The 21,640-nt window shown below is 45.8% G+C and overlaps 1 protein-coding gene across 3 annotated transcripts in view; it reads right to left on the bottom strand.

The window, feature by feature from the left end:
* The window catches only part of MARCHF3 (membrane associated ring-CH-type finger 3), a 140,706-nt gene that overhangs the window by 11,262 nt on the left and 107,804 nt on the right, over positions 1 to 21,640 (bottom strand). For all 3 annotated transcript variants that reach the window (XM_045998792.1, XM_045998791.1, XM_045998793.1), the window contains one exon: positions 21,003 to 21,207. In XM_045998792.1, the coding sequence (XP_045854748.1) occupies positions 21,003 to 21,207 (205 nt within the window). The remainder of the gene's footprint in view (positions 1 to 21,002; positions 21,208 to 21,640) is intronic.

The following is a 21,640-nucleotide window of genomic DNA, read 5'->3' as shown; positions in this document are numbered from 1 at the left end:
GACACTGAGTGAGAGATCGGGAAAGAAGAGGGAGTTGGGCAGGGAGGTGTCTAGCTAGTGTTTTGCCAATGATAGCAGGAAAAATAAAACGTACTGAACTATGGCTGGGCAAGCTCGGTGCTAGAAAGTTGAGTTTATGATGCAACGTCTCACTGAGGCCTTGCAACAACGCTCATATTACCCCCATTTTGCAGATGCAGACACAGGGGAGAAGAGAGTTTACTAACTCACCTAAGGATAGATGGCAAGTGGGTGGTAGAGGTGGGATTCAAACCAGCCTCACTTTGCTGTTCCTTGCTTTCCATATTTAGATTTTCTTTCTGCACCAATGGCACTTGTGTATGTGTGTGTATTAGATTTCTGGCAAATTTTCAGCTAGGTGGGATATAGTAAGTCCTGCTGTTTACTGGTTCATCAAATAGCTGAAACATTGGCTGGCCAGGACATTATCATGGTAATTTTAAAAAATATTCTTTTTTTTAAAAAAAGATGTTATTTATTTATTTGAGAGAAAAAGAATCAGAGAGAGAGAGCACAAGAAAGGGGGCGTTAGAGGGAGAAGCAGACTTCCCCTGAGCAGGGAGCCCGATGTGGGACTCAATCCTGGGACTCCAAGATCACGACCTGAGCCGAAGGCAGTCGCTTAACCAACTGAGCCACCCAGGTGCCCTTAAAAAATATTCTTAGGATACTGTTCTGTTGTATGTTAAATCTTTTACCACATCACAGTGAGGTCTAATGTCAGGGCATTTAATCTCAGGGATATTTTGGCTTAATTCTTAACAGGTAAAAGGTTGATCTCAATTATTGTTCAATATGATTTTTTGCTGTTATGTCTTGTGCCTCTCTAGTCAGTTATACTTATTATACACGGAGTATTAGACCTACTCTGCAGTAGTGTCTTCATTTCCCAAATCTGTAATACAGAGCAGGCTGCGGCCGAATGGCAGGTTGGTTTGTGTGTCGGTCTTGCCACCTGACCTGAGGTGGAGGCTTTATATGACTCGTGTCTTGCATGTTCGGCATTTACAGCATTCCATCAATGACAGTGGCTGACGTTTACTCACACAAAACGATATCCAAAGCTCTCTCTTTATGCTACATGAAGTCACTGATTTACTCTTCAGCAACCTTTGAAAGGGGTACCACTATTGTCACCAGCATTTTATAGATAGGGAAACTGAGGCACAGAGAACTTCAAGTGACTAAAAAAGATTGGCTTTGAACCATGTTGTGTAGCTCCAAAGATGCGACCCAAAATAATCCATTCTATCATCATTCTTAGTTTAAAAAAAAAAAGAAAGGAAGGAGGCAGTGGGTAATGAGGGGATGAAGTGGGTAGGAGGAGGCCTATACCTTCAATGTTTTTGTTGGTGTAAGAAGGTTCCCTGGGTGCCTGCTACTAATTTATCCTGCCACTTGTGGACAGCTTTTGCTGCCAGAATTTCATTCTTGAAGGGGCTTTAGTTTAACATTAGACTTCTGCTTATACTTGGTGGTTAGCTGTGCTTTAAAAGCCAGGGTCGATGCTTGATACTAATTTGTATGGTGTCTCTCACCTGGCTGGCCCACCCACACAGCAGCCAGGGGATCTGTTGGCAACCCGGGCGCCCTTCCTGCCTTCTGTTCTCTGGTTCCACTAGGAACACGAAGCGCAGAGACTGTAGAATTGAAACCAGTGAGCTGCCTGTTTCCCTCTGGTGATCTCATTCCAGTCACTGACTCGTTCCTGAACCAGGAGACTGATATGCTCTTGGAAACAGGCCCAAAAACCAACCACCCAACCAACCATCTAAACAAAACAGAAATCCCCCCTTGGTGATCGGTAGCGTAGGGCCAGAGACAGCAGAGGGAAAGCAAGCAGCGTTCCCCCAGTGACGCAGTGTGCAAAGGTGAGCCGGGCACCGGTGATGCCTTCCAAGGTGCGCTAACTGTAGGTTTGGATCTAATTACAGTGTCAATTTGTTAAATCCCTTCCTCGGGGGGGTAGGGGTGAAGGGGGTGCAGAGCTCTAGGACATTGGATTCTGTTTCCCAGGCTCTGAGTTAATCGGCTTAAATCCTCTAGGTAGACAGGACAGCATGCCGGTCAGTTTGTACTGGAACCAGATTACACTGTGGTGGCTAATAGCTCTGATCGATTACCACCTTCCCCATGAATCTCCTTAATGAGAGCCCATCATGAGATGGAAGAAACTGACGGAAGGGATAACAACTGATAGAACCGTCTCAAATTTATGGAGAGGAAAGAGAGAAAGAAGGCAAGGTCTCACCATGGTTACTCAATGGGTCTATCTGCTTGAGTGTTTCCTGTTCATCTGACACTTGGCAGAGTTACTAACCAAGGGCTTACTTTCCTTGGCATTGGTCTTATTTTCAAAGCCCTGGTCATTTCACACTAAGCTGTCTGCTTGCCTGGGGAGCTGCAAGGTCAAAGGGGCAGCGCAGGGATCAGACGGGTATGTGATGGGTCCTCTGTATGATCTAGAGATTACGATGAAACACAAAAATCACGCATTTCCGTTCACTTGAAACACAGCAGAGAACAAAAACAAACAAACCCTACTGATGTTTTAAATCCCTGAACTCCAGTCTGTTGGTGAATTTCCAGGACAGCTGAAGTCACCCAGAAAGAAATTATGACTCTGGGGGAGCTGAAGGCAATGGTTGCTCCGGATATCCATCCAACCAGGCTTGCAGCAACGCATCTCAAATGAAAACTTCACAGAGGATTTGCTCGTGATCCTAAAATGTCCTTCTCCAGCCTTGGCCTCCCTCCAAAGCTCCAGATGTGCGTATTCAACAGCCCACTCAACATCCCCACTTAGATGACTAACAGACGACTTAAACTCAATCTGTCCGAAACAGAACTCTTGATTTAGCACATACTTTTCTCCACGTCTCCTCCATCTCAGTGAATGACATCACCACCCATCCTGTCGCTCAGCTGGCCCTTCCCTTTCTGTCTTACCCACCACATGTCACCTTTCGGCACCACCTTCAGTTGGTATCTGGAATCTGGGTGCTCCTTTCCACATCCACGGCTGCCATCCCTGGGCCACGATCATCTCATCCGTAGGAGCCAATAGCCTCCTTGCTTCCACTCTGGCTTCCCTATGGTCCAGCTCTAAAACCAGTTGGGGTGACTTTGAACATCCCCCTGTCAGAGCCTGTTGCTCCTTTGCTTAAGGCTCTACAATCAGAACCAAGTCTGTACTCTTTACCTAGGACTCTGAGAAGACCTGATCTCACACCTGCCTACTTCTCCGACCACGTCCCCTCTTCCCTCTCCCCCTTCATGTCCAACTTTTACCTGTGCCTGTTCCCATTCGGGGGACAGGCTCTGCCCAGATTCTTGCACAGCTGGCTCCTTCTGATCATTTAGGTCTCAGCTCAAATTGCACCCTTTCCTTGCAAACACTCCTTGTGCCCACAAACAGTGCTTGGCTACATTCTCTGCGGAGCACACTCCACTCTCCGAAGAGATGCTATTTATTTGGCTGTTCCCTTGCTTATATTTTGCTCCCTACTTCACTGAGAGCTCTGTGATGACAGGGACCTCATTTCTGTTTATTCTTGGATGCCTCGGTTCAAGAGCAATGCTGGAGCACAGTGGATGCTTGTAATGAAAATGAATGAATGAACATCTGGATGCCAGTAGCCTGACCAGAAAAGATCTTACAATACTAGTTAGTCTAATGAAATTTATTGGTGAGGAGACACTTTTGTTGGTGGGTAGACATTAGGTCCTGAAGTTCACTGCCTTTAGCCTTCTAGACTAAAGATCCTTACGTATCATTCTTTTTAGGTTTCCAAGAGAAATATCTATGCGCTATTTTATTGCTACAAGGTGAAAAACCTGTAGTTTCTGTTCAAGATTTTTTTTTAAGTTGTAAATAATTGTGGAATGCCATCTGTTTTTTCACAGGTCATGAAACAGCATGAGAAGTCCAGTAAATTATTCAAGGTCCTTTGTACTGTTTTTGTCCCAATTACAATCTGTTTTTTTTTTCTACCTTAAAACTACCTTGAACTACATGAGAAAAGGACAATGTCAGATGTCTGTTTAAAAATTACACAACTCAGGTTCAACCAAAAATACGAGCTGAGTGTCTGTTAGATGCCAGATATTTTCGCTGAATTTAATAACAGCAGGTGGTGTTATTATTCCCATTTTGAATTAGGATATTAAGCCTCAGTGAGGTTAAGGTACTTGTTCAAGGTTACACGGAGAGAAGCCAGGCTTTGAGATCTCCAGCCTACTGTTCTTTCAACTCTTCCCCTCAGCTTGCTTTCACACTATATAAAAATCTTACAAAAAATTTTTTAAAAGTTTTAAAAAATTGAAGTGTAATGGACATAGAATGTTTTACTCTGTTACATTAGTTTCATGTATAACTACAGGAAATCTTGCCCCCACAGTGGATAAGGCTGGGGAAGTAGCACCATGCAGGGGTAAAATGGGAGCCGGGACATTGCTTCTGGTGACCCTTGTTAGCTCTCCCAAACTGTTCATCAAGTTTTTTCACCTCTTTGGGGGAGTTAAAAAAAAACAAAACCAAAACAACCAGGAGTCTCCCTCACAGAAGAGAGGATGATGTGGCTTTGAGGGGAGTGGTGAAGGACCCTCTCTGTCTCAAGTTCCCACTTCTGTTCAGGACATGCGGTTCGACTAGAGAGTGTATGCATCGTCTTTCAGTCCAGAGCTTCCTAGACATCTCTCCTGTGGGAGCAATGTGTCAAACTTGCCCAGGTCCACCACGGAGCCCTGGGCTCCCTGGCATCACCCAGCTCCCACGCATGCTGTTCCACAGTGCCTGCTGGCTGTTGTCAGCGCCCTCCGCCTCATCCTGATTGGGCCCTTCCTCATCCCCACGCCCCACAGGCAAGCGATCTGTGTGTCCTGTTGGTTCTTCTGGAATATATCTTGAACACATTCATGTCTTTTTCTCTCCAGCGCCATTACGCTTCCAAGACAGCCTTGCCTCTCACCTGCAATTGCCTCCTGTTCCTGTGATCTCTGAATCCGCTTTCTCTAAACCAGCAAGATCACTTCACTTCTCTTGTTTCAAATTCCCCGGCAGCTCCCCATGGTGCATAGTCTAATGCCTCGCCCCGTGGCGCCTGAGCCCTGCGTGATGCAGCCCAGGTAGTTTGGGGCCCAATGGTAGGATTCGCAGGATCTGTGATTTGTGGATGGGGATTTTCACAACCTCTAATTGAAATCTAGCATCTCATTGAGTTATGCAGAAAATGTTACTGATATTAGGAGTACTTGTGGCTTTGTGATCAATGAAGATCACAGTGTTTCACTTCCTGTTAAATTGTGGCCGACATCCTGACATACTGCCGCTTCAGAGTTGGATTTCAGATCTACCACAACAGAATGGGTTAAAGAAGCCCTTGGGTTTTACACCACAACTTTTGATTGCTAGCTCTGTTAGAGTGTAATGGGGTATCGTTGCACCCCAAGTGGGCCCTCCTTGCATTCCATGATTCTGAGAAGGGATCCACAGGTGTCAACAGAGAGCCAGTGGGTCCATGAAGGAAAAGCTTAGCACCTGGAATCTGGCTCCTTTGACCTCTCAAGCCACCTTGTCAGTGTTTCTTCCTGGTTTGGAAATGCTGAGCGGGTTCCTGCCTGACAGCGAGTGTAGGGGTTGGTGCTTTGCCTGGTAGGCTTCTTCCCACGTCTGGCCCCTTCTTCTCGGTCACTTCTCTGCTCGAAGGTCACCTCTGCAGAGGCGCCTTCACAAACCACCACGCATTCTCTCACCAAGTTATTCTTTACAACTTGGTTCCTCCTGGATAACTCTTATCACTATCAGAGATAACCTTTTCTTTTATTGACTTGTTTATCCTGCGTCTTTCTCCCTGGCAGGTAAGGTCTATTAGTGTACAACATTCTTCCGGCCTGTTCACAGTTATATTCCCATTTCCTAAAATATTTAATTTGTGCTTGATAAATATGAGCTGAAGACGATTATAAATGCTTCTGACCCGGAGGATGGCCTTGAGCAGAAACAGGATGAGTTTAACTGAGATATATACATACATCCTCGCCCTGAGTCTGCTGGCCAAATACAGGGGAGCAATTTTTGCCACAGACACATGCTTAGCAGTGGTGCTGGCATTCACAGCTGTGATTTGGCTGAAGCATAAGTCATGTTCAAGGGCGCCCTGGAGATCTGTGATAGTCTCTGGAGGATTTCGGCCAATAAGCCAATTAATGGGCTATAGTGCTCCATAAATACCGTGTTTGTGTCTGAGACATTCTAATTTGGCGCTGGCATTATTTAAACAAATGCTACGCACACCCACACCGACGGTTTGAAATTTTCCAAAGATGAGATTAGCGGCACAGCAGGACTAGATGGCAAAATAATTTTACATATTATCACAACTTCAGATATAAGCAAAATGCGAGTCATTTTGTTCTGTTTTAGATCATCACCGTGCAGAAGTGATCACAGCCAGTGGAGACTGCTTATCCAAAATATGAAAGGATGCTGCAGAATTATGTGACACACGTGATCCGTGGAAAGCCAGAGACATAGCAAGAGGAGGTAAGGAAGGGAGGCTAGAGGGCAAGGAAACAGAAATTTCCAGAAGAAATTGATGATTGGCACACATCGTGCTAAAAATAGAAATGATTTGCCCTGGAAGCCAACGGCATCATACTGTGTGGTCTGTTATAAACAGGACACCACAGCAGCCCTAGGTCCCTGAGCCCTGCTTCATTTGGTACTTATGGGGCCCCTGGTCCTGGAGCCAGCCCAGTGGCTGGCCTCTGACACCCTCTCTGCCGGCCTGCTATTGGACCCCAGGTTTTTGAAGCTTCGAATAATTACTTTCAGCAGAAGGACAAGATCACAAGGCAAAAGGTGTCAGGACGGTATACCACAGAGAGTCCCAACTGGAACCCTGGACCAAAGAGGAGACTCTGATGAATAATAGGAATAAGGATAATAAATCTCTGTTTTGATCAATGGGGATATGTAAAGGAATAGAGAGAGAGAGAGAAATCAAATTCACAGCCAGGTCCTCAAAATGGGACCACATTTAAAAATCGGTGTCCCTTGGAGGTAGAAGAAGGGTGTGAGTGTGAGGAGTCCCAGAGTGGTGTGGGGGAAGGCTTGCAATGAAACATGGAACACACGCAGGACAGAGGACAGAAGAGTCTCCCCAGCGCCACCTACTCCCAAAGTAAGCCAGAAGGTTTGAGGCACTTCGGGAAAGGGATAGATTTCTGCTAGGTGGAAAAACCATGTAGACAGGAACTTTTAGATCCACAATCCCTGGAGTCCAGGGTTTTGTTGCCAAAAAGGATCTCGAATAGACAGGATAGCCCAGCTGACCTTGCAGATATGACGTACCTCCCAGCAGTGACTGGTTCTGGATTCTCTCAAGGCTCCATTTGAGGCAGTGGCCTAAGTCCCTGTGCTGGAATTTTCTGATACCTCTTTATTTTTGTTGGAATCTCCCTGCCCCCAAATTTCAAAGGTAGCCCCCCAGCCTGCAAGCCATTCGGAAGGCGCTACCCACTCCTTGTGCACACTGTCTAAGCCTTCCACGATTTTCAAGATCTCAGACATGTCCTTCCCAAGTCCCCTCACACCTACATTAGAGAGTCTCCCTCTTTCTCTTTCTGTCCACCTGCTTTTCTTGCTTCCCTGGTCTTCTGGGATATCCTTCATTGGGTACAAGGCCCTGAATATCAAAATGCTATGCAGAACTATGCCATGGTGGTATTGACTGGCATCGCTTCTCTTGATTCGGCTCACTGTTTAAGGACCAGGTTGCTACAAAGCTCACAGAGCTGTCTTCAGGGAAGACGTTCTGAGGGGGCAGGGGCAACAGTTCAACTGACATGGATCACGGCGTCAAGAACTGGCATTTATCGCAGGGCAAGGTGGAGTCCTGCTGGATGAGCACGGTTGGCTGTGTGTGGGAAAGCTCCACTCCAGCTGGGAGACACACAGATGTTTTTAGCTTGAGTGATCCAGAGACATGTGGCCCTAATAGGTCCCCATGCAGGACCAAGCCAAGCGTGGGAGAAGCTGAGTTAATAACTAGCCCAGTCCCGTATATGTGCATACCTGAATCACTAGCTCTCCCCTCAAGACTGACAAATCATATGCATTACTGTGGTACCCACAGAATTATAATGCGACTCCTCAGGGAAGAGGGAATTGGCCGCGGAGTGTTGAGAAATTTTCCTTACTTCTTATGCGCAAAACATTGTGAGGGTGCAGGAGACACATTTGAAAAACCTACATGTTCCCTCGCCGTCTATATGACTGTCTTTCCAGATCAGCGGTCCTTGATGAAGTTTCAGGGCTTTGGAAAACCTGAGAGCCCTTGGAGACTGTATTTGAGCACCAGACGCCTGCACGTTTCAGGGGAGAGAGTTCAAGCTTTTATCAACTCCTCAAACAGAACTGAGGGGGAAGAAACAGTGCTCTAGAGCATTTCCTTAAATTGGCTTGAGACACTGCTTGATCCAAGTCAACTTTCTGAGCTTCAAAAAATTGAAGAATGGGGACAATAGTGGGATTTGACTGTCTCCAAGAATCCATAATTTCTCCTTAGATGCTGGTTAAAAAAAAAAAAATTAACCTAGGGCACAAAATATGATATTTAAAAAATTAATTGTACGGCTGCAGGGCAGCAGAGCCACTGAAAGCAACCGAATTAAATTAACGGGCTTAAAGGAAGAAAAGGACTCATATAGAGCAGAGATGGAAAGCATTCAGACGATATTAAAAAAAAAAAAATCAATGTGCATATGATTTCCATACAATAAAAGAGGAGTAAAGACCAGGGTTTCAGCTCATAAACTGTGATAGGGAAGGGGCAACACCTGAAGAGGAAAAAGAGCCCCTGATCTCTCTGTACCAGTGTCCTGCTTCCTAAAACGGAGACGGTTGCATACACAGAACGTTTAAGTGTCTAGAACAGGGGCTCGGAGGAGTTGTAGATTAAGGATACTGGGAAGGGACCAAGAATACATAAAATGATAGCCAGGAAGATTAAGATATATTTTCTGCAAAATCTGAGACTAGACCTTGCAAACCTTAATGCTGAGTGAAGGGAGCTGATCACAAAGGACCACTATTGTAGTGTTCCATTTATAGGTAAATCCACAGAGAAATAAAACAGATCAGTAGTTGCCCAGGGCTGGAGGTAGCAAGGGGGAGGACCCGGGAGTGAAGGCTGTTAGGAGGAGGTTTCTTTTTCAGTGATGAAAATGTCCTACAGGGGACGGTGGTGATGGTCACACACTGTGAATGTGCTAAGTGTCACTGAGCCGTATGCTTTAAGTGGGGGGAACTGTATGTACATGAATTAAATCTCAAATAAAGCTGCTTATAAAATCTGAGACTGGAAAAGCCCAGTGGTTTAAAAAACTTGGAAGTGTCTTGTAGGTTCTGCTAAAGAATCCATCCTGTGTGAATTTTGGTTTGATGTTCCTTTTGCTTTGCCACATCTTCATCTAATTGGGTTATTTTTCAGGTCTGTATCTGTCAGGTATGTCTTCCAAAGAGCTGAAAATGTGTATATTTTGGTGTATGGATGACTTCTGGGTTTCAACATTAGAGTTGTAGATTTTAAGTAGATTAAGTCAGTGTTTAGAAAAACATTAGAGCGATTTCATTCCTCCCGTCTATCATGCCTTTTCTCCTTGCATCTCCCACTTCTCATGCAAAGATGGAGGCGTTGGACGTAGGAAAATAGGAGCGGAGGCATTATTTTCTAGGATGGCGGATATTTTCCCTTCATCTCCCAATTTCTGCTTTTACTGATTCTTCCCGGATAAAGGCCCTTAAATGCCTATAAATTCTATTTTACAATGTTCCCGCTGCAACCACTTGCCAGGATTTCATATATACTATATTAGCCGTTTTCCCTCCGAGCCCAAAAAGATTGTGAACCTCACCGTTTATTCCAACCTCCTGTTTCTAACAGCATCGCTGGAGGTGAAGCAACGATCAAGTAATGAGTAGAAAGTATTTCCTTTTCTTCCTTTAATCTGACCTCAATCTTCACAAGTAGATTTTTATACATTTTCCTAAATGGTGTACCTAAGAATTAAACCCATTTTTCAGTAAACTAAAAGCTTCAGACGAGTTTTCTCTCGCCCTCACATTATACACATACAATCCTAACTTTCCTCTCACGTGTCCATTGCAGTGCAAATCTGTCCCTCTAACTCTGTAATAATGGACTGCAAAGAAGAGTTTTATCAGATGGTATCACAGGCTCCTCTCTGAAAACACGCAGGCAGGCAGGTGATGAGGTACAGAAATACACAGTTAGTGAAAAATGAAGGAGGGAACCCAAGCCCCACCAGACCCGACAGGCTCTTTCTTATCTTTCCCCAAATCTGCTGCACCTGTGATGAAAGGGAAGGAAGGGAAGCAAAGAAATGAGGCAATTATACAAATAATTCAAGAGAAAGGAACTAGCGTTGTCCTTCATGTGTTGCAAAACCAGTTTTACCAAACTGAGTGATCTAGGGGACAGTCTTTAAAGACTTTGTCTTCCTCACAAACTCGGACAAGCGCATTGTGAGATACTAGCTTTCAGGGCCGTTCACGAAAGGCGGGAAAAGGCTCTTAACACCACCGTGTTCACGGGGCTTTCTCTCCCTGAGGGGAAATCTCAGAAGAAATGGGGGACCAAATGACTCAGTAAAATCAAGACTGAGATGTGGAGAGGGAGTAACCAGATAAGAAGAGACAAAGAAAGGGTGTGTGAAGTCCTTGGTGATGAAGAACGATGTCTCCAGCTCCAAACAGGCTGCTGTACCTAAGAGCTTGGACCACCTCGGACTGGGGGGGTGGGGGGAGAGGCACAGAGAAGCAAAGCCATTCCACTATCCCACTCTCAGTCTGACCCAGCTCAAGTCTGTGTGTGTATTTGCATTTTTTAAATAGACTTAATTTTTAAAGATTATTTATTTATTTGGGAGAGAGCGTGTGCAAGAGAGCATGAGAGCGAGTGAGCATGAGCTGGGGGAGGAGGGGCAGAAGAAGAGGGAGAGGGAGAAGCAGACTCTCCACTGAGCAGGGAGACCCACATGGGGTTCGATCCCAGGACTCTGGGATCAAGACCCGAGCTGAAGGCAGACGCTTAACCGACAGAGCCACCCAGGAGCCCCAAGTAGACTTTATTTTTCAGAACAACTTTAGGTTCATAAAAAATTGAGTTCCCTTATGCCCCCTGACCGCACACCTGCAGAGGCTCCCCCATTCTCAATATCCCCCCCAGAGTCAATGAACCTACACTGACACGTCATTAGTGACCAGTCAAGGTCCACAGTTTACGTTAGGGTTCGCTCTTAGTATTGTACATTTTATGGGTTTGCACAAATGCAAAATGACATGTATCCATTATTGTTCAGGGTAGGTTCTCTGCCTTAGAAATCCTGTGCTCTGCCCATTCACTCTCCCATTCCCTTAGCAGCTTTGGTTTAATAGGGGAATTCAAGGTCAAGAGGAGATCAGGGCCTTTAATCTTCTGTACATCTAGTCTCTTAGGAAGGCTGGCTATAGGTGGAGAAGCCCTCGGCTCTGTGTGTGCGTGTGTGTGCGTGTCCATGTCAACAAGCAAGTGAAAAGAAGTACTTTTGGGGCATGTGGGTGGCTCAGTCAATTAATTGTCTACCTTTGGCTCATGCCATGATCCCAGGGTCCTGGGATCAAGCTCCCGCATCAGGCTCCCTGCTCAGGGGAGAGTCTGCTTCTCCCTCCTCTCTGCCTGTCGCTCCCCCTGCTGTGCTCCCTCTCTCTCCCTCTTTCTCTGTCAAAGATAAAAATAAAATCTTAAGGGGCACCTGGGTGGCTCAGTGGGTTAAAGCCTCTGCCTTCGGCTCAGGTCATGATCCCAGGGTTCTGGGATCGAGCCCCGCATCGGGCTCTCTGCTCAGCAGGGAGCCTGCTTCCTCCTTTCTCTCTCTGCCTGCCTCTCTGCCTACTCGTGATCTCTGTCTGTCAAAAAAAGAAATAAAATCTTTAAAAATAAGTAAATAAATAAATAAAATCTTAAGAAAAAAGAAAAGAAAAGAAAAGAAGTACTTTCAAGTCAGGACAGAAGAAGCCAGGTATGGTGGGGACACCAAAGACTAAGGGTCATGGAGACCTGGATTCTTCTGCCTTCTCCACCTGCTAGCCCTGTGGCTGAAAGTACTTGAGATCTCTGAAGAGTGATTTACCATCTCAAAGTCTCAGCTTCTTTACCTACAAAATGGGATACCATCCGTATGAGGAGAGAGACACGGGAATCAGATGATACATGAGCAGTATAGCACGCCATGGTTCCCCTTTGCTTGGAAATGGGTAAATAACTCAAGAAGAAAAACATGTTGGGATGTGAAATTTTGAGGATACAATAGGTCTACTCGAAATGGAATTAGTGAGTGCCCCTGGACTTGGGTGTACCATCAGGATCTGTGCCTCTTCTGAAAAGCGAAGTTTCTCCTACAAACAGGCATATGGCGGATCACTCTGCGCAGGCACAGCCACTGATCTCCCGCTGCCTGTGTGAAGACACCTCTCGGCTCTGCTCATTCCAATACAACTGTTCATCAGGCAGCGTTTAACTATAATCATGCACCGCTCACAATATTTCGCACCATTATTTGTTTAATAATGTGTATTCTTTCCCTGGAGTTAAAAGTGTCAGCTACTGACACAAAACTGAAGAGGCAAGAGAAGGGCTGGCGGAAGGCCCCAGCGGGAGGGCCCTAAGCAGTGTCTGTAGCGATGCACCTGAAATCTGCAATCAATGTCTCCCTTCTTTTCAACCTGACACGGACCGGCACAGGGCAGTTGCTGTGAGCTAACTGCGCCTTGTTGTTTTGGCAGGACTTAGGGAAAGATGATCACCAGCTTTAGTCATTCGGTGACACGGCAGTGCTCTTCTCTCAGACTCCCCTTTACAGAGCTCTCCTACCAACCGCCCAGGGACAGTTTCACCTCCACTATTGCCACGCCCAACTCCCACGTAATAACTTCTAATTGCCTGCCTTTCAAAGAAGTGGACCTCTTGGTGGCCAGTGCTAGCTGTTGTTCTTACATTGGGAGTTAAGGCAAACGGTCTGGGATCTTGCAGGATTATTATCTCATTTTGTTTACTTCTTATTCTTGGCCCAGATGTGCTTAAGGAAAACCCGGCTCCGTCTTCTGTATTTGAGAACACCTGAGGGTGAATTAGTGAAGACTGCAGCCATTTTCTTACTGTCCCTGCAAAGGTCTGTCATTCACAAAATGCTAAGGTTTGTTAGCATTCTAGGTGGTGGAGATGCATCTGTTTGACACATTATTCTTCATCCTCCTTTGTATTTTTATTTTATTTTTTAAAAGATTTTATTTGTTTGAGAGAGAGCAAGCACGGGGGAGGAGCAGAAGGAGAGCAGATAAGCAGACATTGCGTTTGTGCAAAGCCCCATGTGGGGCTCGATTCCATGACCCAGAGATCATGACCTAAGCTGAAATCAAGAGTCAGACACTTAAATGACTGAGCCACCCAGGCGCCCCCTCCTTCATATTTTTTAACGTAGGGAATGAAAATTCAAAAGTTGGGTGAAGTGACTCCTGCGTTTTGCATCTTTGTGTCCTCAGTGAGCCAGTGGAAGGCAGCAGCTGCTGGACTGCCAAAGGTCCTCTTCAGAACATGGATTCTCATTTGTCTTTCAACCCAGTTCACTGCAAGGATCAGTACAATTTAAAATAATGGAATCCGGTCATGTAATTCTTTTTATGCATGAAACTGGATTTTCCCTCCAAATTAAGCCTGTACCAGCAGTGGATGGCCTGAAAACACCGGCACCAAGCAGTGAGCTCCCTTCCATCTGGCACGGACATGGGAACACTTCGGTTGGCTTGCTTTTTTAATGAAGTGATTTTTAATGAAGCAAGCTGTGAATTTAATAGACACCTTAAAACAGCTTCTTTGTAACTAAGCTTTAAGTAACGAAGCAGCCGCCAAATTAGCCGCCAGAACCAAGAAGAAAATTCAAGACCTAACGACTACGGGGTGTAGAAGCTCAGGACTTCGGTCAGCAGGGATGTCATCCCCCTGGCCAGCCCCAAAGATGGTGCCACTGGCCCAGGTGCGGGCTGGTGGCCTGTCCAGAGACCTGACCAGAGGTTAAGGAAGTGCCTGGCCACCACGCAGGGGGGCTGCAAGTGCCAGGTGCCAGAACCCTGTCCATGCTGGTACGCCTTCTCTTCATGGTTCATCTGCTTTGTGATTCTGAATTTGTGATTTGTGATTCAGGCATTTCAGCTCATTTACGATGTGGGAACAATAGGAGGGAGATTTTTAGGTTCAGTCTATACTACCTTGAGAGAAAGATGCTGGTAGAAAAAAAAATGCTTGTAGTATCAGAAAACTCTGACAGGTGGGAGAAATCACCCGATTTTGTAATCTCAAAGGTAAATGGCAGGCAGATAATGCAAGCAGGAGAAAAGCGCTGCATGGGTAGAAGCAAGAGGCAAGGCCTGGATGAACTGGGAGTGCTTATCCTATCTACAGGCATTCAAATTCTTTTGGGAAAAAAAGGGCTGAGGTGCCTGGGTGGCTCAGTTGGTTAAGCTTCTGGCTTTGGCTTAGGTCATGATCCCAGGATCCTGGGGAGTCTCAGTGGGGAGTCTGCTTCTCCTGCCCTTCCCCCTGCTCATGCTCTCTCTCTCATATAAATGGATAAAAATCTTTAAAAATTTTTTTTAAAAAGTGTTGAGGCAAAAAGCACACCTGTGTGCATGAGTGAGCAGGCCAGTTTGTGAGCTTGGCTTTACTTGGCTGGGGAGGAGCTAATGCATAAAGAGAAGTGACTTGTCCAAGTTTTCACTGCAGGCTGTGGGCGGCCAGCCCCGTGCAGGATATACTTCAGTTACAGGCCAGTGGCCAGAGTTAGCACCTTAAGCCCTGCTTGGTGAAGTCACCGGCCCAGATTTCACTCAGTGGGAGGGCCTCTGTTCTACTATCCATGACTTAAGACACACAGGGTTCCTCAACATGCTCCCCCCCTTTTTTTTTTTTAAGATTTTATTTATCTATTTGACAGAGAGAGAGAGATCACAAGCAGGCAGAGAGAGAGGAGGAAGCAGGCTCTCCGCTGAGCGGAGAGACCCATGCGGGGCTTGATCCCAGGACCCTAAGATCATGACCCGAGCCGAAGGCAGAGGCTTTAACCCACTGAGCCATCCAGGCGCCCCTGCTCCCCATCTTTTTGTCTTTCAATGCCACAAGCCCTTCCTCTGCTTTGTGAGAACTTAGCCTCACCAGGAGCAGGTCAGAGAGCTGCCTCCAGTTACGAGGGACTAGGCAGCCTGGGGGCAGAGCGGGGCGGAAACTCTGCTCCCCCGCCCTGAGCTCAGGTGGTGGCAGTTAGACTGGGAGTGAGAGTGAGAAGTAGGAGCTCCTGGTGGTTTCAGCCAAAGCCCTCCCACCCTGCTCCACAGATGCCAGGGGGTGACCCTGCCGTCCATTTTGTCTCTCTGGAACAGGACCCAGAGTAGGAGGGAGAGGCTGAGAGCAGTGCTTGGGACTTTCTTCACTTTCTCGCCCAGGGAGTCTGGCTTCACAGAACCACGGTAAGCCTGTGACTTCATCTACTGAATGTTTAATATGAGCTTTTCTCTCCAAGACTACGGTGCCATGTTTGTATAGTGCTTGGATTCCTAAAAGCGTGGCAGAGGCCAGCTGGGCCAGAAACTTTCGGATTCGGTCCTGTGTGCCTTACTCACAACTATACTTTTCTAACTTGGGCCAGCGGTTTCCTGCGGAGTCCTGGAGTATTTCTCCTCATTGCTTGGTGTGCCCACAGGGCTGCACCCCCCTGCCCTTCCCTCCAAACCTGCCTGAGGGCCAGTGAATGAGCAGGAGCCAGGTTTGGTCAGAATCTCCTTGTGGGCTGTGTGGCTCGAAAGCTGCGTCGCTGGTGTGTCTCCCCGAAGACCTCGTCCAGCTGTGTCTGGCTTGAACCATAAGACCATGGTCGCTTTCTTAGATTTTATAACCACAGGCCCAAAGTATGATAGACGTTTTGTAGTTGGGGGAAGGGAGGTTCTCCAGTCAGGCGTTGACTTAATGAGTAGGTGCTTCTGGACTGCCCATCTCGTGCTGGGATCACGGGCCCACTCCCTTCCTTACTAGGCTGCGCTCACGGGTTGGCGTGACGAGGGGAGCTTGCTGGCCTGCCTTCGACGAGTGTAATAGGCGGTACGCATGCCTGGGAAGCTCCTCGAATCCCTTTATGTCCCCTGTGGTATCATTCCCTAATTATCCCGATGCCACAGGGGTTTTGCGGAGAGGAATTTGCCTGCTCTGAAACCAAAAGCTCATGTTTTTACGTAAATGGATATATTAAAAATCAAAAGCAAACCAAATCCACTATAATAAGAGCCAAACGATGTCGCCACCTAAGCCTGATACATACTTATTAAGAGGGTTTGAGGGAAGTCTTAAATCTATTAAATAGCAAATGCCAAGGTACAAAGTGGTTTCTCCACAGCAGTTCAGCTCAGCTTCCTGCTGTGTAGCTGGAGATTACACTGAATCCAGGGCACACTTTAGAAACATTTTCCTCTAGTGACTTAAATATATATATATATATACATATGTGTGTATATATATATATATATATATAATAAGTTTAGGATAAAAACGCTTTAATCCTCCTCTCTCTAGCTTTACATCTCATTATTCTGAGTAACTGATCTGTGTGAAAACATTCTCAGTTTCAGTTTAGCTAAACCTCTGAGTCGCAGGGAACAGCTTTTAAATTGCTCCTACGATTCTTATCAATCAGCTGGGTGTGTGTAAAGGAACTAGGAATACGGAAACCTAATCACTCCCTCTGTGAAAAATCACCATGTCTCTGTGATCAGAGGAAGAGCAGATCCTAGGAAGCCCCCCTCCCCCAGATTTGCACCATTTCCTGGCTATTTCATTTTAATCAGGACAGTGCTGAGCTGATCTATTACTTCATAAGTCTCCCGGGCAAGGGTGGGTGTTACTGATACATGTCTTAGGAGGGCCCAGTGCCAGATACTCCCATCAGTGGAAACTCATGTTGCAAGCACGCTGTTTGCACATAATAAGATGGGTTTCCTTGGCAAACTGCTCCATCACACACGCAATCACAGCGGTGGGCAGCAGTCAAGGCACACATTTTGAGGAACGCATCATGGTATTTTTATTGGTTTTCTGTATTTTTTCCTTTGTTGTAAAAGAACGGTATCAGAGTTCAATGTGCAGAGAGAGAGATGAGGAAAACTGAAAATGAGCAGGAAGGAGCCCATAAAACCACCCAGGCTGGTCATTCAGTGAATCCTTTTATGGTTAGTGGCTGTCTATTTACTGCATTCTACCAGGTCATTATTCTTGGGGATAATTTATCTGACAAATTGCCACTGGGTAAATTTTCCATCATCAATGAAAAAGACGCCAGCTTCAGAGGAGAGAAGTGCTATCCGTGGAGGTGTGAGATGTATGTGTGTTGTATCTGCTCTTCCTTTTTTGCTATGTACAGCGTGAATGCTTCCCTTTCAAGCTTTGCCTGATTGACACAGACCTTAAGAGATTTACAGACGCTGGACTAGAGGAAATTCACCCACATTTGAGTAAACCAGATGATTACAATGAAGCTCTCTTGGGTTGAAACTAGCTCTTGTTATTATACTGGCTTACTTAGTAGCAAAAAAATAAAAATAAAATTAAAAATTAGGAGGTAAACCTGGCAATGAATTTACCAGAGGACACTAAAAGGTTTAGTCTGCCCATGGAGGTAGGTAGGTTAGTAGACAGGCACACGCAAAATCATCTTATTGAGATTTATACCTCGATAAGATGATCATATCAAAGGATTGCATCGAAGGGTGTCCTCATTTTTAAGTGTGGAATGTATTTTTTTTAAGTATTTATAGGGACTAAGGATACTAGGGGAAGCCCCTACCTCACCCTCCCCTCCCTACAGCTGCTCTGAGAAACTGAGCTGTGTCTCATGTTGGGCACTGGTTAAGTGAGGAGATAATGCCCAGGTTGGAGGTGTTAATACTGACTTGGCCTTTATGAATAGAAACTTAGAGACGGAAACGCTGGGTTTCTGATCTGTGAAAAATGAACATCCAGCTGCGGGCAGCACAGAGTGCAGGAAAGGAAGGGATGGAGCAGTGTCTTCTAAACAGCAGTGGTGATCATGGGGATGAGGGCTATGCTGAGAGGGACTGGGGGAGTTCCCTAACAGTGGGAGTTTGAGGTGTGATGGTGATTCTGACCAATGTTAACACCTGGGTGCTGACAAATAACATTTATAAATGACTTCTTCAACCACTTTCTCTAGCAAACAAGAAGCTGTTATTATCACATTGATTTTGAAATTCAATGTTATAGAATTTTCTTGCTTTCATGAGAAGACAGATCCAACGGGTAGATACGAAAATGATTAAAGCAACTGAAAGACTGCAAATGAGAAGTAAAGTAACAATACTCCCAATGCTTAACCCAAATAGGCGGGTTTTGCTGATTTTCAAAAAAAGATGAATGGTTATCTTGAGATAAAAATATGAAGCACAGCTCAGTATGAATAAACCTGCCCTTTGGTAAGAGTGGAAAAGTCAATTAGTAATGTCATTTGTTGAAAAATCTGCCTGCACCTGGTTCTCATTTGTCCTCCAGCTGAGAAACCAAAGACAACTTCTTTTTATTGCTTATGGTCAAACAGCAAGTTCATTTCGCCATGGGATGATCAAATGGCCCGCCTCCCCCGGCTTGAGAAGGTTTCCCTTTCCCTTTCAACTTGCTCAATCATCATTAACTCTGAAAAATGTCACATTCCATTTGTGCAATGAAAATTTCACCACCGGTGACCGTTTGGGTGAAGTTTTTGTAGGCAAGGCCCTAAATCTTACAGAGCACCTCACACATTCTCAAGGTCATTTGCCCCGATTCCTTGTGTAATGACAGCAGCCAGAGATCCCAGAGTCTGTGGCCTTGCATCAACAGCTTTGAAGAACCTGTGTCTGGGTGCATGTTTCCTCTCCAAGATGAAGGGATTCACTGGGTGATTCCACACAGGCGAGTCAGCTGGGCAAAACCGACATGTGTGTATGTGAGCACACACATGCACACATGCGCGCGCGCGCACACACACACACACACACACACACACACACACACTGGGATTTTTACCAAGTAAAAATAAGGGTCTTCTTTACTGGGGAGATACCAGTAAAGACCACTGGACTGTAGCCCTTTTAAAGCAGCGTTATGGTTGTTTTTTTTTTTTTTTTTTAATTTCATTTTGTTTTTATTCTGGGAAGATAGCTTCCCTGGAGAAGGTGCAATATCAACTTGGGGAGGTTCCAGAAATTTCTGGAAAGGCAAAATAGGCTTCTTTTTAACTTTTGCCTTTGGGCTTGAGACATCCTCACCCCCTTGTTTATCATTTAATTATACCTACCCCCAACTCCTGCCTCTGCAGAGAAGTTCTGAAATGTAAATCCCAGAGAATGTGGCATGGGGCCAGATCCCTGATGGGCACTCTGCAAATAGGAATTTCTGATATTGGATGTGAAGCAGCAAGACTGCTAAATTAAGAGGTCACTCGATCCAGAGTCTTAAAGCAGAGGTGTACTGAGGCAAGTCAAATAAATTTCATGCCATTTGGCAAGTAAGTCATAGCTAAAACAGGCCCCAGTTTATAGGTCCTGATTAAATTTTCAAGGTCAGACAGGAGACCAGGTATATGAGAGCTCTCCAGAGCCATAAGGGCCGAGATTATAACGTCCTGTTTTAAATAGTCTCCAAGAAGGGCATCTTGATTTCTAGCTTTAGTTTAATGCCAAAGTTCTGCCGGGTCAGCTGCTGAAAGAAGGGGGAGGTTATCAGTGGGTCTGGATTAGAGGTCCATAATCTTGGTCTTGGTCTCTTTCAATTAGCTCTGGCTCATAATACATTAGAATATTTATTGTCGCTAATATCAAATTTTTTTAAAATATTTTATTTATTTGACAGAGAGAAATCACAACTAGGCAGAGAGGCAGGCAGAGAGAGACGAGGAAGCAGGCTCCCCACAGAGCAGAGAGCCCGATGTGGGGCTCGGACCCTGGGATCATGACCTGAGCCGAAGGCAGAGGCTTTAACCCTCTGAGCCACCCAGGTGCCCCTAATATCAAATTTTTAATTGACTGGTAGAAATTGAGGGTAGGAGAGAGGGCAAAATAGGCTAATGATATTTTCTGCTGTCTTCTAGCTAAGACCAAAGGACTAGATCCTTGGTCTAAAGTAGAAGTGTGTGGCTCCTGAAATATGAAAGCGTGTTCTACCATTTTAATAGCTGGGTTGAAATGCCTGCCTTTTAAAGAAAAGAGATTCCAATGCTAGGCTATTAGCTGAAAGATGCTTGTGTATAATTTCCTATAGGATTTTTAAAAAAAATTCAAACACTTGGATATGTACTTGGTATTCTAAGTGCTTTAGAAATCTTACCTCGTTTAAGCTTCACGGTAATTTCGAGAGGTAAAATTACTTACCTAAGGTCATGGAACTTATTCAAAGCCCAGAAGGCTGAGTTGGCATCCATTATCCTCTGCACCTCTATTTTTCCACAGAGACCTCTTGGGCTATGCAACCCAAATGCCCACTTACCTGTTGCTTCAAACTGGGCAGATGGTATATAAAGAGAGCGATGGATCTGTTTGTTCCACTTCAGAGGGATGGGAAAAGGGAGAGCAGCTCTGTCAACTTCCCCACTCTCCTCACACTGACTTGTCCTCTCCTGTCTCCTCACAGAGATCACCTTTCTACTGCTGGCTCCAGAGTGAGCGTGCGAGCTGCTTCTGTGTCTCTCACACACATGCACACACACACACACTTTCACACGCTGCTACTGCTGTGCTTCACTGAGCTGCACCCGGTTTGCGATCCGGGAATAAAAGCAGACATCATTTGCTCATTAGAGTGAAGTTTTCAGGACGTGCCCCAATTACTGACCTCCACTAACGGCCTGGGTTTGCGCTCGACTGCAAACCGGAAGTGGCAGAGTTCACAGTAGCTGGTGTTTGAGGACGACAGCCAGTGCTCCAGGCAGCTCCGATGGATTGTCCCCAAGGTCCCCGTGCATTCACAGGGGGAGAGCAAGTCCTCTTGGCTGCTGCCTTCATGGCAGATCCTGCACATTGGCCGGTCATTGAAGGGACTGCAAAAGAAGGAGGGGCATCTGCTGGTCACCAGGCTGGACGCCGTCACCGTGAGGACAGTCCTCTGGCTCTGGGTCCTTTAGACCTTCCCCGGCAGCAACCGCTCAAACAGACCCCTGCATTCAGACCCTAGAGGTACACTCTGTGTACACGGCCGTGGGGGCCAGGGCCGGGGTTCTTGGCCATCTCCTTTTGCTGATATAAAGAAGGAGGGGGTGGCCCAGGGCTGAGAGTGGGTGAATGTGAGCAGCCTGTTACTTTTGTCTTGGACACGGATGTTGGAAACATCAGAAACAATCAGAAAACAAGAACTGTCCCTCACATTAAAAACAGAAATTGTTTTGAAATGACATCAGCTGCAGTTTCTAGGCAAATTGTGTCTTTTGAACCAAACCAGGACACTTTCAGGTACTCGGTTTCTTTTCATTTCTT

This window comes from Meles meles, chromosome 3 (assembly GCF_922984935.1).
Source record: "Meles meles chromosome 3, mMelMel3.1 paternal haplotype, whole genome shotgun sequence".
NCBI lineage: Eukaryota > Metazoa > Chordata > Mammalia > Carnivora > Mustelidae > Meles > Meles meles.
The sequence above is the reverse complement of the archived record's forward strand: the minus strand, read 5'-3'. Positions and strand labels throughout refer to the sequence as shown.